Source organism: Sylvia atricapilla, chromosome 8 (assembly GCF_009819655.1).
Source record: "Sylvia atricapilla isolate bSylAtr1 chromosome 8, bSylAtr1.pri, whole genome shotgun sequence".
Taxonomy (NCBI): domain Eukaryota; kingdom Metazoa; phylum Chordata; class Aves; order Passeriformes; family Sylviidae; genus Sylvia; species Sylvia atricapilla.
This window is the reverse complement of record NC_089147.1, coordinates 18572397-18591354: the sequence shown is the minus strand read 5'-3', so window position 1 is coordinate 18591354 and position 18958 is coordinate 18572397. Positions and strand designations below refer to the sequence as shown.

The following is an 18958-nucleotide window of genomic DNA, read 5'->3' as shown; positions in this document are numbered from 1 at the left end:
ACGGATCATTGATCGCTGAATTTTTTCTGATGAAGATGTGTTTTTCCACCGAAATGACACTCAGATGTGCTTTTGAGAAATATATATTTACTTGTTTTTTATGAGGTAATTTTTCACTAATCAAGGCAGTCTATGCGCTTCCTTGGATCTACAGGGCACAGTTTGGAAATCACTGGTCTAAGGCAGCACAAAAGAAATAAAAGCTGGCTGTCATTTCTTGGTTAGAGGTCTATGAAAGATGATACTGCTAGGTGGTCTGATACAATAACTCCTTTCTTCCTGCCTTTAAAAGGAACATGATTAGGATAAAAATTCAGGAAGTTATGCTAGGTAGGATGATAAGAAAATGGTGCTATGAACTGTAGAATGTCCATGTCAGCTCTGGAACCAGATGTGAGAAGGGTGGCAGTTTCATCACATTTCCTGTTGTGTTCTGGAAGGGCACTTCTCAAATTGCTTGTCCCTCCCTAAAAAACTTCTAACTTTCTCATTTAAACCACAAACCATGGACTTTCCATAACTAATTTGCATTTGTGCTTTTGTGATTTTCAGACCTTTCAATGCAATGTAATTTTCTACACAATTACTGACTGTAGTTCAGTGAGGTCTAAACTCATTGAGATGAGCATAACTATGACACGTTTGTGAATACGAGAAAAATTGCCTTTAACACACTGGCCTTTGTTAAGCCTGGCAGTTTCAATATTAATTAACCAGTACTATGAAACAGAAAATAATATTTTGTCCAGTAATAAAATTGCTCAAGGTTGCACAATAGTTTTCCACTGAAATTGATCACTTTAGTGAATTAACAGCATTATTGATTTAAAATGGACTCACCAGCAATTGCGTCTTCTTTGTTTGTTTTTCCAGCTGGATTCCAATTTCTGGACATATTTATTATACATATGTATTTCCTATATTACTCTGGGAAGAATTTATTTGCTATTTGTGCCCACATGGTACAACTTTTTGTCCTTGAATGGATGGCTAAAGTTTCTAAGTATTTGGCTTAGCAATTAACATTGTTTGTACATGACAGCACAACTGATTGTTTTTAGGAAAACAAAGCAGTTTATTTGGATCATTTAGATATTAAAGAGACTTAAAAGACATTAGAAGAAATACATTAGTGTTGTTTACTCATTCATTGACTACTCAATTTTTTTCCACATTAAGAATATTTAATATTCTTCATACATATATCCCTTTACATGAAATTCTGTATGGGTTTTGATTCATTAAGGTATTTTCCACAACACTGAGAAGTTTAACAACAAGCTAGTGCATAAAAATCAGAACATGAAAATGTCTCAAATGAGTACAGGTTAGTGATCACTCTGAGTGCAGTTGATAGGACAAGTAATACAAAAGATGGAAAATCTGTTTAGTTCTTAAAATTTTCTTCCTGTAAAAACTTGAAGTCAAGTGTTTAACACAATTTATTAAAAAAAAAGGCAGGAACTTACAAATGAGCAAATGCACACCAATGTGTGACTGCTGTAGACTCTAACTGAATTTTGGGGTACCATTTCCCTAATTTAATTACCTTACAACTGGTATTTTGTAGTGATGAGAAAATCTGAGATCTAAATTAAAGTTACACATATATCTAAATAATTATGACAATATATGTTTAACTAAGAATTGTAGAAAAGACAAAGAATGCTGTGTATTAAGCTCATGTCAATATCTCTATGAGTTTTCCTGGAATACACTGTCACTTCATATGTAGCTTGATAGCAGGGTGCAAAGGATATTTTTCAGCTGCTTTTTTTTTTTTTTTTTTTTTTTTTTGGTCTTTGGGGCAGTACAAAGCCATCTAATTTTAGCCTTAAGTAAAAACATATGATTCTTTTCCTTGAGTCAGTTGATCTGGGCACTAGGTAGAAGAGTCAATGAACTGCCCTTGTCTCATTCTCCCCTCTGACAGGCACTGAGAGAGGCAGGCATGTTCCTTTCAAATACCAGGAGTCTCAGCAGACTGGGAATGGTTATTTTTGGTACATCTAAATGATGAAACAGAGAAGAGTCTTAATTTAGCTCTTCCAGTTTGGAAAACAGACTCTTCCAGCTACTGGTAATTTTTAAAGATGTATAAATAGTAATGTACACAAATTCCAAAGAAGAAGATCCTTTTCTGTCTTTAAAGTTGTTCACATACTTTCACTACTGACAACTGGGATTTTCTAGGGGATGAAAGGAAATCTGTGATTGGTAGCTACACTTTAGAAAACTGTCACACTGAACATTTATGTTTTATTACGGGAGAGGAATCCAGAAACCCCAGTGAATTATTGAAGTATTTGAACCATGAGCTGGGTGCCACAGAATGGGGAAAAATGCCATCATGTTGGAAAGGAGTTGCTTTGAGCTATGTACAGGGACCCAATCAGTGACCACAGAGACTGAAATGAAGCTCCCACTTCTTTCTAGGGTTTATATCTGGGTAGCTAGCTAGATTTCCATGAGAATTAGGGTTATGTTCCTCCACTGGGCTATCTGGAGCTGTGTAGATGAGCATTGAGCATCTCCTTTGCTTTGATGAGTGCTGTTTCAGCTGGTGTTTCTATGTGAGGAGGGACACCTTTCCCTTCCCAAGAGGTGCTGTCTGCAGAGATGACTGATCTGGAGGTGGGGATGACCATGTAGAAGTTGGTTTCATCGACCTGATACGTCTGTGGGGAATGACAGCCACCACTGGTCTGCTCCCCAATGATGAGAGCTCTGCCCAGTCTTTTCATTATGTAGACAAACTCTTCAGCAGCCCCAGCTGTCACAGCGCTGGTAAGGATTACCAGCCCCTTCTGAGAGCCATATCTCTCCCCTGTAAGGTAGGCAAAAACCCATCAGAAATAAATCCATTTTCAGAGATTTATTTTTTAACAGAGCAAAGAGAAGCCAAGATAGAGGCTTTGCTCCCTACCTGCTATTAACAACCCAAGAAGTCTAGAAATTTACTATGTGCCTATGATAGTATTAAAGTACTTTCAACACTAGCCCAGACTATATAGGGGGGGAAAAAAGGCTGTCTCCCTTGTGTGGTGCTCTTGTACCATTAGTTCCTGGCTATGAAAGGAATTTTTGGTTCTCCATAAGGTGAGAAGTCAGCTAATGGTTTTTACTGTTAGCTCTTCTGTGGCCTTGGCTTTTACAGAAGCTCCAGATCTCATCAGAGTAGTGGAATACACAGGTGAGAAAAATGACATGTTTCACCATTGCAGCAGTAGTCAAAACTCCTTCAGAAGCATCTTCAGTTTCACCCTCATCCCTGCTCTAGGAACATGGCTGTCATAGAGCTTGGCTTGCAACCGTGCGGGCATTATTTTATGAAATTACAATTATAGTGATTTCCCAGAGCTTTTTTTATGGTTTTTGAATGGAAGCTATACATGGCCTTTGTTCCAAACCCTTCAACAAGTACCCCTTTATTACTAGGATGTGAGCGAAGTATCTCATTTTCTTACATAAAACAGCTGACAGGAATAGGAAGGGCTTTGAACCTTATTTTCAATATATCTGAACATGCTAGATACTTTTTGAGAGTTTAGTTTCTTTGAAAAAATGACCAGGGGGTAATAGCTAGGACTTGATAAGTCGAAAACTAAACTGCTCTAAAAATGTCAATCTGTAAATAAGTAATAGTATGGCATGTAATTCTCATGCTAAATTCTAAGAGCATACCCAATAGCATGGTAATTAATTTTCACACCATCTTTGGCCTTCTCATTTCACTGTAAACATAATAACCATTAGAAGACTCTTTTCTCAGTAGATATATATAATACAGGACCAGATCCAGCTCCTTTGAAGTTAATGAATCTGTCTGTTCTCTTTGATGGGAACTGGAATGTGTCCATAGAAATCATATCCCTAAGCACAACCCACCTCTGACTGCCTGGGAAAATAGATGGACCTTGCAGACTGGGAAAAAGTTTAACCATTTCAGCATGATCCAGGCCAGCAACTGCAGACAACATTAACTTTTTTGCTACTGTCTTAGCTTAGAAGGGGAAAATAATTAAACCCCAAGTTTAAGGCTTCTTAGTAGTCTAACTGCAGTTTATGAACACTGAAGAACTCTGTTTTTTCATGTTGCAGCATCCTTTCAGCTTCCACAAACTGGGGCAGGGTATGTGTGGGGGGATGTGTGACACATTGCCAAATGATTCAAACTCATCCAGGTGTACAAAATTTAGTGGTTTTCTTTCTCTTTTTGGAAAAACTGGGATATTACGGTGTTTTCATCTACTGATGTAGAGGATTACACAGGTAGGTAGGAGGGAACTAAAAACTGTATGGGAGTGTTGGAAGAGATGTTACTAGAGGTCTAGACAACACTGGATTCATTTTTAATTTTGGCAGCTTTTAAAAGCAACAAGTTACTTTACACAGTAGTTGGTTAAACTTCTGGGGGCAAATTTACAAACCTCTCTGCCTAACATACCGCATCTCTAGGACTGATAAACTGTTATTTGTAGATGGCATTAAGTGACAGAGCTGAAATGCATTTTTTTTCCTACATTCTCTACACAGCTTGAGCTGATCATGGTAGGTGCTTTCACCAAATGAGTTACAGGATTTAATGGCTCACTTTAAAGTGACAAGAAGAGACATCTGACATGAAAAGCTACTCTGAAAAATTGTCATTTACCTTTGAGCTGTGGCTGGGTCCATATCTGCTTTACTGAGTCACTGGGTCTGTCATAAACTTTGTCCAAGAGAATTGGGTGTCCTTCATCAAAGAAATATGAGCATAGGATTGCTATGGGTGTAGTGGAGCCTCCAATATTGTACCTTTTTAAAAATAAAAATAATAAGGAAACAATTGAAAATTTGTGCTAGCCAGCTAATCTCCCTTCCAAGTATTGCTCCTTAATATCACTTCTGAAAAGGCTTATGGCTACATTTTGTTATATTTATATTCATTCTCCCTGATCAGCATTTGCACATCTCTCAGATAAACAAAATCCTGTCTAAGAGTATTGGACTGTTATTGCCCACAACGAACTTCAAAAGCAAACACAAAACTTAAAAGTCTATTTTTTTCTTTATGTTACATAGAAAAAATCAGAAAGTAAGCAAAGACTCTGAATCCACAGAGAAACATCAGATTCTTATTCTCTTCTGAGCAACCCATTCTGTTCCTTGTAGCCACAAGGAGTGAATACCTAAACCCTAATATATGAAAGTGGATCTGAATTAAAACAAAGTATGTTTGTAGAACTGTTGTGTTCTTATATTTTGCTACACAAAATGAGAAAACTGCATGGTTTAAATGAGGTAATTATTTTTGGTGCCTAAAGATTGTGCTAGTTGCTTCATTTAGCACAGTCATAATTGAAAACTTTGGTTGCAGCTTAATTCCATAGCAGTCTCTGAAGATTAATTTTACCGAAAAGCCTGTCATTGGAGAACCCCTGCTATGAATACATACAATTAACTGCTGAAATATTTTTGCCTGTCAGTTTTCACTAATACTAATACAGCTCTAGAAATGTTTTTACTTTACTTACTAATAGTGAGGATTCAGTACTTTCCTGTAGGTTATTTTAGGAGTACCTAGGACAGGCATTCCAGGAAAAACCTGCTGGAAAATGAGTTTATTCAGTTCCATCTATAGCTAAGATTTTTCACCTCCAGAAAAGAATCCAACAATCCAGGAGGCCTCTATTCTAAGGAGTGAAGCTACATCTTTATTCTTCAGCATCTGGGAGCTTTATGATTGGCATTGTAACTGGCTAAAAGTTAAATAACCATTTTCAGCATGTCTCTGCCAGGGGTGCTGCTGCTGTTGGTGCAGCTGCTGCTGCACACTCAGCCCAGCAGAGCCGAGGTTCCCACAGGTGCCATCAGCTGGTGGCAGGCAGGGCAAGGCTGGAATGCTCTTCCTGGGACTCTCTTGCAGACAGTGAAACTGCAGTAGCTTTAGTCAGTAATAATGACTGGGCATTTGCCAGAGTTTTAACTTAACTTTTGGATGCTAGTACCCCTTCTTACAGATGTCTTATGTGACCTTAGGGAGGCCTTTTAGTTTATCAGTGTCTCCTATCAATGCTGTGAGAATTAAAAATATGAAGTTCATGAGTGGCACAGCTGTTCTATGAAGGGGAACTATTAAGGTGAGAGACATTATGCATTATGATTAATCCCATGCAAAATTGACATTATCCAAATATGAGTTCATGAGTGGCTGGCCCAGCTGTTTCAGGGCGGAAAACTTATAAAGTGAGAAACATTATTCATTACAGTTAATCCCATGCAAAATTTAAATCACCAGTCTTAAAATGATAAAATTGACTAACAGAGAATTTCAAAAATTTGTTTGGGGTTCTTTTTTATATGTCTTCAGAGAATGGGTCTTTTATGTGCACTGAAAGGACTGAAAATACATTAAATGTAAATAAATAAATAAACCCAAACCAAATAACAAGTGAAAAGAGCTATAATGATACCATTTGGTACCTGAGAGATGATTTCATCTTTGCTGTTTCAGTGCCCCCAGCCCTGAAGTTTTTCATCTGGGAGAAAACTGGGGCAAGAAAGAGGAAAGTCCCAATCCTACCTAAAGTCTACTGGAAAATGGTGGTGCTTTTGCTGAATTCAAATTCAGTCATGGGTATGTTATGTCAGTTGCTGCCTTGCCTCTTCTGAGCTCACATAGTGAGATCTGTGTCTCTGCCCTCATCACTCAAATGTGCTCAAATTTTCCTCCTTATGCTGAAAATCCCACAAGAATATTAACAAGATTACCAAATATTAAGAGCCCTGTGATAACAATACATGCAAGTGGGTCCAACATTAAAACCAAGTTCCTACAAAGTCCTTCTTTTCTTTCATTTATATTTGAAGTGTTCTGGGTTCACACACATTAGCTCGGAACCACAACAAGAGAATTACTTCCCTAAATATTGTGTAGGAAATGTGCATTTGAATATATATATATATATATGTATAAAATCTGCTTTGATAGCTGGTGACAAATGAATGGCATCTTATAGCTCATAGCAGTTGGAGTACTGTTGACACACTGGAGTGTCCAATGGAATTCTAAGCAAAGAGCAGGTGTATGATGCTGCAGCTTGGTGCAGCAGGGCCCAGGAGTGCTACAGTACCTCTAAGTACCTCTGTGCTCTGTGCACAGCGCCCATTCTGTACAGACCTGTTTGCCCAGAATTATTTAGCACTGCAGATATGGTAAACTAAATGTTGTAACACAGCCTTAAACACAGCCTTTAACAGTCTTTTTGACTGTTGAAACTTTGCCAATATGTGAAGTAAAAGATATATATATTTATATGGGACATGGAGAGCTAGATTAGAAAGAAATTAGAGAAATAAAACACATGTAACATCTAGAATTGCATTCTGCAAACTATTCCCTAAATTTGCCTATTTAGTTCTGAACATCTCAAGCGATGATACAATTTATCTTGAGATATACTTCCAGACTGTTCTTATTTTCCTTGGCTGTTTTCCTATTCTCATTTAATCGTAGCAATGTTAGCCTGTAAACAGGACAGCAAGCCACGTAAAGCTAATTCACTTTACAAATAAAATGCTGTTTTTAAAGAGCTTTGGTTATTTGCCATTCAAAGGTTTACCTCATGTCTATGATTAATGCATCTGTGTGAACAATTTTCTTCCAAACATGCTCTATCATTAGGTCGGACACCTGGGTTAGAAGTTCACTGTCTCCAAACATATCGAATCTCAGATAGCCGATGTTGTTTCCAAATACATTTGTGTGGAATGAAAATTTAATCAAATCTTCAAATGCTTCTGGTGGAGGGATCTGAAAGAGTATGGAGAAACAAAACAAATAATTTCAGCAACTGATAGCACTGGTAACTTGACACAAAATTACATGGCTCATGTTTAATCCAGGTGGAACATGTGTGAGAAATGTGACCAAGTTTGAAAAACAACAAATTTTGCAATATTTTTGCACACTAAACATAGGTTAGCATTGCCAGATGCATTTTTGTGCAGTATAAGGTGCACCAATAACATGCCCAGAATCCAGATCAGGCACCCAGAGCTCAGTTTACTTTTCAAAAATGCAAGCATTTCCTTGAAGCAGAGACTACAAGAACAATCCCAGCCTGCAGTATAGATCCCAGGCGTGCCACCCAAGTCCACATGGCGCCTTTATGAGTTGTTTCTAAATACAGCACCTGGGACCTTCATAATCTCTTGATTGGCCTCATTGGACAAACAGCTGTTGGCTGCAGGTGCCAGTGGCCTCAGCCCCTCTTAATGACCCAGTCCCTGTGACAGTGAGGAACCTGATGTGTTGGGCATGTGCTAGGATACTCATGAAGGAGATATGCTAAATCTCTTATATGGTGGCCATGTGCCTGGAGCCTCACGTGTTAGGTTGCAATTTATTTAATTTTGCTTAGCTTATGTTATTAAACAGCAGACTTTTTTTTAGTAGCAATGTGTAGCCAAATAATAAAGTTATCCTAGTTACCCTGGTATGCATTGGGACATAGCCAGTTCCTATTGCCAAACTTCTATTTTGTATGCAGTATCTGAAAATGGAATAGTCTCTTTCAGCTTGAGATAAGAATTTAGAATACATGTGACTTACATGACCTTCAGCCATTTGATGTTTTCTCCTCAGGGTTGCTGTGAAAATAGTGTTATACCTTTCTTTTTTAATCAGTTGCTGTCTGCCATAGCTCACCCCCAGACAACCCATGCTTTTACACTCAAAAGAACAAGGAGCCAGCAGTGAGCCATGTGCTAGAGCTGCTCTTCCAGTCTACAAAACGCCACAGAATTGAGCAGGCACTTGGGGTTTCTGCAACTACAGAGAAGTCAAGTAATCTCCTCACCTCTATATAATGCTCTGGCCTGGAGCTGTGCTCCTGCCAAAAGCAGGTCTGCCACAACAGAAAGTTTTTCTGAGGTGTGTAAATGCAGGAGTGTTTGACACAGCTCGATGGGAAAATTACCCACCATATGACACTTCATCATTCATTCCCTGATGTATGCCAAAATTACCAAAATTTCCATCATTAATTTAAAAGCCCTGTTGGCCAGTTGTTGTTGACCTGATGGTAGGACCAAACTCTTCTGTACCCTTCTTTATCACTATAACTTGTGAAAATACCAATTGTGTCTGGACTGTAAACACATCAGTCCAGCATTGCTGAGTTTGTCATTTCCAATCCACTTCCCAGTGACAGCAATGCTACTTAATCTGCCCACTGTACTTCGATTAACAAATCAGTTTTGAAAAATATATCCAGCATGCATTTATTGTTCTGACAGAACATGTGTCTAGATATTTGTGTCAAATATTCAGAGATATTTGTTCCCCTCCAGGAGGAAAATAAAAACATCACTCATTAGTAACATCTAAAAATAAAACTGATGTGTTACTCTCAGCCATTTACTAACGACATTTTAACTGAACACAAAAATGTCTTATCTCTGTCTCCAGTGATAACTGCTAAATGCATACCCATACACATGTTAAGAATAATAACTGATAAATTTTTTCTCGACTTGTTCTTTTACTGGGATGCGTCACATTTTTGTTCCCTGAGGACTTCAGTTTTACCAACTCTTGAAAATTCCTTATAAATTTCAAGGTGGGCAGGTTGCTTTTAAAGCCCCAGGACTCATGGGGTGAAATAGATTTGCAAGGATCTAAATGAGAGCTCTTCATGGCTGCAGGAAAAGGTAGGAAAATGTATCTATTCTAAAAGTTCTAAGACTGGAAATCAGATAAAAGCACTCAGATGTAATTTTGGGGTGCCAGAGAAAGTGTCTGAACCTTTCAGCAGAGGTTCAGAAAGGAGGTGAGGAGCCTGTGACTGACATTAGAGGGTACTGCCCTGCAAAAACTGCAGGCTTATGACACTGGCATGTGGGCCATGTGCTGTGAGTACCTAAGGAGGTAAGTCAAGCTTCAGGAAGCAATGACATGCTGTCCTTTGGAAGGCAGGGCTCTGTTTGCTGGCCAAGGACAAGCTGAGACAGGATGCAGCTGAAAGTAAGATCTGCTGCTCAGTCAGACAATGTTTACATACAAATGGCTTGTTGTTAAATATAAACCCTCAGGTGCACACTCTAAGCAATGTGGCTACACTAAAGGACCTCCAAGCTAACTTCACTTTAAGCCAAGGAAAAAGGTTTTTTAATTAACTATATAGGGTCTGCAGTTCTATTCTGCAGACTCCTTCCACAGGTGAGTGGCCTAAGTAAAACACATGATGTCACACAAAATAGGATCTTAGAATGCTGCCCTGGGACTTGTGCATAGAGTTTGATCCCTGATTCTGTCATTGACACAAACCTCAGCCCCCGTGGGCAAACCACTTGTCTAAATGTGCCTCTCTTCCCTCTATTCTCTCTTTTCATCTCTCCCTTAAGTTGTTCTGTCTGTTTTGATGGAACCTGTTTTTTCGTATCTATTTTTGTGCTGACCATTGTAAAACAACTGATTTCCATTAAGGTTGCTAGTACTGTCAACTGCTGGCTGTTAAAATACTATGAGCCAATACCCTTGCAATATCATAGTAAATGATGAGATTAGTTTAAGAACCATGAGACCTTGAGGGCTGAGTGGCAGGGTTGCACTTTTCTTAGAACATTTGCGTTCCTTGTGTACCTCATAGGCTGGAATGGACCTGTTCATCCTAGCAGGGCCCCCAGCTCAAAGACTGAGCAGGATCTGCTATAGCCCTGACAGTTCATTCTCACTTGCTCTTAACAACACACATTTAACTGGGTGATTTCCAGGCAATCCACCCTAGTACGTCACCAGCCTTACTATTAGAAAGATGTTTTTAAGATCTAGTGTAAACAGTTGAAGTTCACTACTTTGTACTGTTTAAGTGCACTACTTCTTGGCCTATTTACTATGGACAAGGGAAGAGATTATTCTTTTCATATTTGAAACAGTCTCTTACGTATCTGAAGACTGTTTTTATGTCTCCTCTCAGTTTTATTCTCTCTGCGATAAACAACTCAAATACTTTAAACTTTTTGAAGGCTACTTTTATTCAGTGTTCTCTTTGCTCCTGTCCTTTTTTTCTGCTGTCTCCACACTTGAGCCACATCTTTCCAGAAAACCATTGGCCAAGACTGTGAATGTTATACTCTAGATGAATTTTCATTAGAGCTATATGTAGCAGAAGATTTCATGTATTCCTGATTATATTCTTCCTTATCCATTCCAGTTCGATGATAATGAGTATTTACTGCAGCAGCTTGGCCCTATTGACTTGTGCTCAGCTTATGAACTCTGAAGAACTCATTTACATTTTTACAGGACTCCCCCTAAACAAGCTACTTTCCTCCCAGTTGTGCAGTGAACTACTATCACCCTAGTAAACAAGGAAGCAAAAATTGCAAAAGGTGAAAAGACAAGGAGCACTTTTTTCTCTTGCATGAACTTGCATAGTACCACTGACTTTACTGTGGGTATGTTGATATAAATCAACACCCTAGGGGCCTACAACAATTGTTTTTCCACCTGTTAGCAATAGATGTAGCAATTTGATTATATATCTTGACACTTGGAGGCTGACCATTTTAATTTCACTCATTAATGAAGGGATATAAGCAAACTGTATTTTCTGATGAAACATCTCTTAACTCTTGTGTCCTTCAGCAAGTGCAATACTCTCCTATATATACATATTATTTATCTGGAAAGAGAAGGGCTTGAAATGCAGGAACAATATCTCTTTATAAAGGATTAGTTTTTGCTCTTTATTCTGATTATAATTTTCAGCTGCTAATCTAAACTGTCATTACAAAAATTCTCTTAGGTGTAAAGACTGCATTAAAAGTATTTGGTCACTAATAAGGGGCTGAAATAATCACTCAGGGAGACCCTTCATCACTTAAAATGGGCATAATATTTATGCCAAAATCTGGCAGCAGTTCTTCCATAGATGGACAGTCACAAACACAAATGTTTCAGTTTGTAAGGGGAGGTTTGACTGGAGAGGAAGAGAGAGACAAAAGAATAAGAAGCAGGGGTTATTAAACAAGAGGTCAGCAAGTTTACAGAGCTTTGCCTTCTAACCAAAATGCTATTTTCTGGATCACAAAAAATATAGACAAAATTTGACTCAAGGAAGTCTGACTTTGGAAAGTGACATTCATGCAGCTGACAAGACTGACTAGCAATGACCTTGCTGCTGCTTAGAGGAGACACATTCCCTCCCCTGTACGATGCTTCAGCAGCTGTTCTGGTGTAGCAGATACAAAGGTCTGCATGCATTTCACTTGTCTGTCTCCTCTGTCCCATCCCATCCTTCCTGTAGTTATTCATCATCACTTTCAGTTAATTGTGTTGGATCTGCTTCACCATCAAGGTCATTAACAGCAAAATTCTACTGTCAAGGGAGAGGGTGGTTTGGAAGTTAGGTAGCACAAGAGAAAAACTAGCTCTTAGGTTTCTAAAGAATAAATATGATAAAGATGAAGAGAGCCACTATGTCCATGTATTGGGCTGATGAATTTTAATTTTTTAAAAAATTTATAAACACAGTTAGTGCCATCATATATGATTCACTGTACTCTAAAGGTATTTACTGTTTGGTGTATATTGAAATGTTCTGCAGAAAGCATCCTTCTTATGGCTGCAAAGGCAAAAGAGATGAAGGCACTCTTGCCACCCAGGGCTCTGCGGAATGGGTGAAATTTCTTTTACCTCAATCTCAAGGAAAATCCTTTAACGACTTCAGTGTCTTCGTTAACATCTTAATGCTCTCTTGTCTATTTGACTCCTGATTTCCTCCAGCAATATGAGGGAATGCTTCTGCCTCTAGAAACCGTATTAGTCTCATAAGAGATGTGATTCTCTGCTACATGATTTCACCTTGGAGAAACCTCACATTTGTCCTGTTTTTTTATATCTATGCTGGTGTGACTTCCTTCTTATGGGTGTATCCCTGACCTCTTCCAACCATTTGGTTTGATAAAGAACTATGGTAAAACAGAGGCATTGAATAATACAAATGGCATTTCTTCACTAGCACTATAGGATCAGAATTTTATGTCACGTGACAAATAAGATACTTGTCCTCTGTTCCTGATGTTTAAGGTCTGAATAAAATAAGATCTGAACAAATAAAACCCACCAACAATGTTCATTAACAGCCTTCAGTGAACACAGTGACTAATTGGAAAGATTTTTCCATTCTGTAGAATGGAAAGAAATTATCATGTATCACTACTGGTATGTTGATAATAACTGAGCACAGAACTCTGCCAAAAGCATTGAAATATCTTTAGAGGGAAGTTTTCTACACTCAACCAAGTTCAGAGGGAGAGTGCTGGAATACAAAACTCCCTTAATTGATTATTTCCATTTAACCTTAGAGGCAAGAATGGGGCCAGCATCTCTTGGTTAACAAACTTGAAAAAAAAAATATGCCCCTGGCAAGGCTTAGACTTTGTCCTTGACCTTAGTATTTGTGATAATACCACAAAGGTCATGGCCACTTTAAATCATGCATGCCAAAAATTTCAGAGGGTGGAAGTCCACGGATTTCCTCCCCCAGGAAACATTTAATAGTTACCTGACACTTGGTCTGCTCTGGTTCATTGCAAAGCAAATGCATTCTCTTCAAAAAGTAATTTTATGAGTCCCTGGAGAAAATGCATCTCTGATAGCCGTACTAGTGCAGTAGCCAGAAAGCAGCTAAGTCCATCCAAGAAAGGGATCAGGTTATCCTAACTCTCTATTTAATTTGAAGATGGAATTTTAACAAGTGCTCCTGGGAGCTCCCTCCAGCACAACAATGAACAAGAAAGATTGCCAAGGCAGACCAGTGTATAAACACTCAGGCTCAGAACAAAGCATAGACTGTTATGCAAACCACACAGCAAGGGCAAAAGTAGATTATTAAAAATCAATTTCTCCCTAGGGTCCCCTAACTTCCACCCAGATACTTCTTCCAAAGTATTTCTAGGTTACTGGGAAACTCTCTGATGCTGAGCATGAGATACAATTAGAACAACTTTCCACTGCCACTACCAAAGGAACTGCTGATTATTCTGGTGTTATAGATGTCTGCTGCTACAATTTTATATAGAAAAGTCCATCAAAGAGCACATGGCTGCATGTTTAGTGAGTTGTATGCATTTACTACTCTAGTCCAAGTAAACTTCCCACAAATTACAACCTGGGTTTGAAACTAGAGGGTGTCTGAATTAATTACAGCTGGAAAAGTTGCAGCATTGAAAGAGGAGGGATCACAGAAACAATGAGATACCTTTCCTCTAACCCTGAAGCCCTGCATTTTCGCTTGTGGCATATGGCAACTGAGAATCTCAGCCTGAAGGTTGTTTCCAAAATCTATGCATCCAGAACTACCATCTAATTCCACAAGGTTCTACCCTAAGTGTCAGAGACAGCTCAGCCCATGATACCTACTCAGGCATTGGCGTCTCCTCTAGGTACAGGTAAATCAGGGTGGGGTTTTGGTATGGGCTAGATAAAAGACAAGGTATTTGACTTAATGGTCCCATTCCAGCTGACATCTCTATAGCTGAGTACAAGAGAACTGTACCTGTTTTGGCATGATCCCTGGGACGCTGTCCTTGGCATGTTCAGGGATGTAGAGTAATTTCAGATGTTCATCATCAGAAAGGGCTTGTAAGATGGCAGTCACCTTCCTGGCAAGTTCTTCCTCTGTATGGATCCTTTTATAATTGTCTTTGTTGATGTTCTTTGTGAGGTTGGATGCTATAACAGTCCCAATGTCCACAAAGGCATAATTATCTGCCACAAGCTTGCCTACAGTTTGCAGCATCTGTGGCACCTGGGCACGCAGGTTGGCGATGTGCTGAGCTACAGTCATGGCTTCACTGGCCTGGATGGTGATGTGTGGCTCCACCCCAGACACACTCCATACTTTTCCAGTGACTGGGCTGAGCACCACTTGGCTGGGGATGGAGGCGTATAAAGAACTGTTACCCACACGATAAATGCCCACTGAGAGGGATCCACCCACTGTGGGCTCACCAATAACTGTGGCCCGCTGTAGATCCTTCATAGAGCGAGTGAAAGCTTCAGCTGCTGAGCCACTCATATGGCTTGTTAGGATGTAGATGTCCTTGAGGGAGCCGTATCTCTTGCCAGCGACTTGGGGGAGAGTCCACACCTCTGTGCTGTGGGAGGTGCTGCGATCAAAGACAGTGTAGAGGTGTTTCCGAGGCTCAGGCTCAAAGAAGTAGGAACAAAGTATTGGGATGGCAGTGGAGTAACCACCTGTGTTGTACCTCATGTCAATAATCATGGCATCCGTGTCCACCAGCTTGTTCCATACCATCTGCAACAGCTGAGGCCCAATGGCCTTCACTGTTTCTGCTTCAGCCATCATATCAAAGCGAAGGTAACCCAGGTTCCCTGGCAATACATCAATTTTGAAGAGTGCCTCAATGATGTAGCTTAGCTCTTCAGGGCTGGGAATCACATTGGGAAGCTGCTCTTCTGGTGTTGGCTCCACATGGCTGTGGAAGACGTGAAGCCGATGGTCTCCAGAGGCCTCCTGCAAGTCACTGGTGAGCTGGGAAGCCAAAGTCTCAGAGTCTATAGCTGATCTATACCCTCCTTGGGCCCGCTTGGCGCTGAGCATAGCACTGGCCCTACCAGCCACTTCTGGGATGGCATAGTGAGCCTCTAGGAGCTGCCCGGTGCCCTCCAGAAGTACTCCCATGTTCTTGTGGAAGGCTAGCACTTCTTCAGCCTTCTCCAGTGCATCCTCAGCCAACACTATGGCATCAGGAACAACTCCTCCACCCATCCAGCTTTCTCCATGGTTGTCAATGAAGGTGATAACAGGAACAGTGATAGTCAGGCCACGGGTTATTCCTGGCCCAGGCTGCAGCAGAGGAAAGGTACGAGTGTGTGAGAGGCTTCCTGCTGTGATCTCACCGATCAGTGTGGCACGGCCCAGGGACTGCATGAGGTAAGCAAACTCCTCAGCAGCTGTAGCAGTGTGGTGGCTCGTGAGCAGGTAGATGCCCCGCTTAGCCCCATAGGACTGGCCCAGCAATTCTGCCTGGCTGTTGTGCTCCTGTGTATGGTTGGCACATCTGTCATAAGTTGTGAATAGATGGACAGGACCAGCAGCAGGGTCTTGAAAATAGGAGAGTAGCACAGGCACAGCAGAGGAGGAAGGGCCTCCAGGATTGTAACGTAGGTCCATGATCAAGTTCTCTGTATTTTGAAGAGGCTCCCACACTTTGTGTACAATGTAAGGCCCCAGCTTCACAAGCACAGAGGCATCTGCAAACTCATCAAAGCGCATGTAGCCAACATTGCCTGGCAACACTGACACCTTGAAGACAGTATCCACCAAGGCATGCAGCAGCTCCTTGTTGTCAGGTAAGTCAGCTGCCATTCCAACTGGCCTCTCAGCTGGGGGATCAGCAGCTTCACCTGGCATCATTACTCGGACCATTAGGCGGGGGTCTTCAGATAAGGCCTGCAACTCAGTGTTGAGTTTGGTGGCCAAGTCCTCGGATGACTGCACAGAAGAGAAGTCAGAGGTGTCAAGGTGCTGCAGTAGTGCAGGCACTCTCTCCACTAAGCTGTAATAGTCCTTTAATATGTTTTTGAGGCGGACAATGGTGCCAGGCACTGCTCTGCGCACTGCCAGGATGTCCAAGGATTTCTGGAGGGCTTGCTCTGCCTCAGTAGCCACACACGGCATTACCCCACTCACTTCCCAGCTCTGTCCACCCCCACTCAAGGGGCTCACAGATCGTGACACAGGAACCATCATATAGAAATTGGAAGGACCAATACGCAGCTTCTGGATGTCCAGTGAACCCCCGGCTGTCTTCTCTCCAACGGTGATAGCTCTGTTCATGTGCTTGAGGATGTAAGCCACATCTTCAGCCACTCCTGTGGTGTGTTGGCTGATCAGAACAATGACATCCTTGTCTTTGCCATACCTCTCTCCCAACACCTTTGGCAGTGTCCAAATCTCTGTGGTAGTATTGGAGGGACGATTGTATACAGTCTCAATATGCAGCCTCTTGTCATGTTCATGCAAGTATGAGATAATGAAGGGGAGGCCAGAAATCTGCCCCCCAGTGCTGTGACGAAGATCTATCACCAGGGCAGAAGTCTCTATCAGTGTCTTCCAGACCTTGTCCACCAGAAAAGCTCCAACTTTCTGCACAGCTTCCTCTCCTATGATATAATCAATCCTCAGGTAGCCAACATTGCCCTCCAGCTTGTCATACATGATTACATGCTCAATAAGACTCAGAAGTTGCTCACGGGTAGGGGAACCCTCAGCTTCTTGTTTGGGAGCTGCATGTGGTAATGGCTCATAGGAAATCACCAGTCTTGGGTCATTCAGAGCACCCTGCACTCCAGCTGTCAAAACGCTGGCCAGCATTTTTGGATCCGAGATGTCCAGGATCTCTCCACTCTTGATTGCTTGTTCAATGGCTTCTTGCATTCCCACTAGGTTTTCAGGATAGCAGTAATTATCCAGGAGGACTTTAGCCATGTCCAGCACTAGAGTTGGCTGAAAGATTTCCTCAGCAGGTATGCTGCACACGATCAGTGCTGAAAACAGCAAAAAATGTGTCCTGATCATTTTGTCTTTGTATGGAATAGAAAAGAAGTCAGATGCTCTTATCCATCAAGATGAACATAGCTCTCCAACAACTCTGAATCGCACTGAAATCCCTGTGTTGAATCCAGGTGCACTGAACAGATCTTTTATCTGCATTAAACCTTTAATCTCATTAAAATGGAGTGCATCATCCAAAGCGCACCAATAGATGAAGTTCAGCTCCTCACTACTTCACAGGCCTCTTATGAAACAGTAATAAACTTCAATCATCAAGGAAGATCTTTCTAGCATTTAATTGTTTCCAAAAGGTTATGCATTGCCTTTTGCAAACTGGTCCTGGCTTATCCTGAAAGTGGGTTGCTTAAATGCAATACTGATTTTAAGCACAGTTAGAACAGCAATCATCCTGCCTTTTACTATTATTTATAAAGTGCTTATATGAGGAGATTCTTCAGTGACTAAGTTGTATCAATATTTAATATTCTTTCAAATGTTGTTGACAATACATTGTCTTTGGTGTTTTTCAGTCTGAGCTGCAAAGGACTGTTCTTGCATTCCATGACTAAGGGCTCCAAACAAGGAACTCCAGACTTTTAGCACAGCTCATAAAATCCAAGGTAATGACAGCCTTTTAATTTCTGTGCTGAGAATTGCCAGCATTTTAAACAGGACTTTGAAACACATTTGCCTCAACATAATGCAGCTAAATCTGAGATGACTTTAATCTTCACAATTTGCACTCAATTAGGATTTACTTGTAATACTGTTGGGTAACATATGGTCATGTCTGATGACAGCTCCCAGCCAATAGACTTCAGGCTCAACATACCAAAATAGAATGTGAGGGGGTTGTTTTCTTCTACTCACAATGTATTTGAGACCCTATTGTATTAAGAGTTTGAAAGAGGATCAGAATATGCGGGATGCAGGCTGTACCCACTCTGAGCTCCACTATGACATGCCGAAGATATGCAAGAACAGACTCCTGGCTTCAAGTTTAAAATGAATTGCTGGCCCAGCCTCTCTGTTTGCTGGATGTAGCTACAAGAATAGACTCTGAAATCTGGAAAGAGCACATTCCTTCAGTCCTGTCAAAATGTTGCTGCATGGGGAGGGAAGAGTCTGAAGATGGTCTAAGCCTGTCTGGATGCACTCTGTTGGTGTCATGTGTGAGTGTCCTGAATGAAGCCTGCCACTCATGACTTTCAACTTACTGTACAAATGGTGTTACAGGGGTTATATACAAGGTGTTAACAGTCACCTCATTTTACTCAGAATGTAACAAACATAGATGAATTTCCGTGAAAACAATAGTCAGAAAGGAGACAAGAACAGACAGCAACTGAGTATTTTTAATCAGTGTGCCAGGTATCAGCTGTGCCTTC

At 40.7% G+C, this 18958-nt stretch overlaps 2 protein-coding genes across 2 annotated transcripts in view; one reads left to right on the top strand and one right to left on the bottom strand.

The window, feature by feature from the left end:
* The window catches only part of LOC136364479 (beta-microseminoprotein-like), a 307144-nt gene that overhangs the window by 165734 nt on the left and 122452 nt on the right, over positions 1-18958 (top strand). The gene's annotated exons all lie outside the window — the stretch shown is intronic.
* Positions 1030-17594, bottom strand: RBP3 (retinol binding protein 3). The gene is made up of 4 exons (XM_066324495.1): positions 14547-17594; positions 7605-7795; positions 4655-4797; positions 1030-2827 (listed from the first exon to the last, which is right to left on the bottom strand). The coding sequence occupies exons 1-4, from the start codon at positions 17592-17594 to the stop codon at positions 2499-2501; spliced, it is 3711 nt and encodes a 1236-aa protein (XP_066180592.1). The 3' UTR covers positions 1030-2498.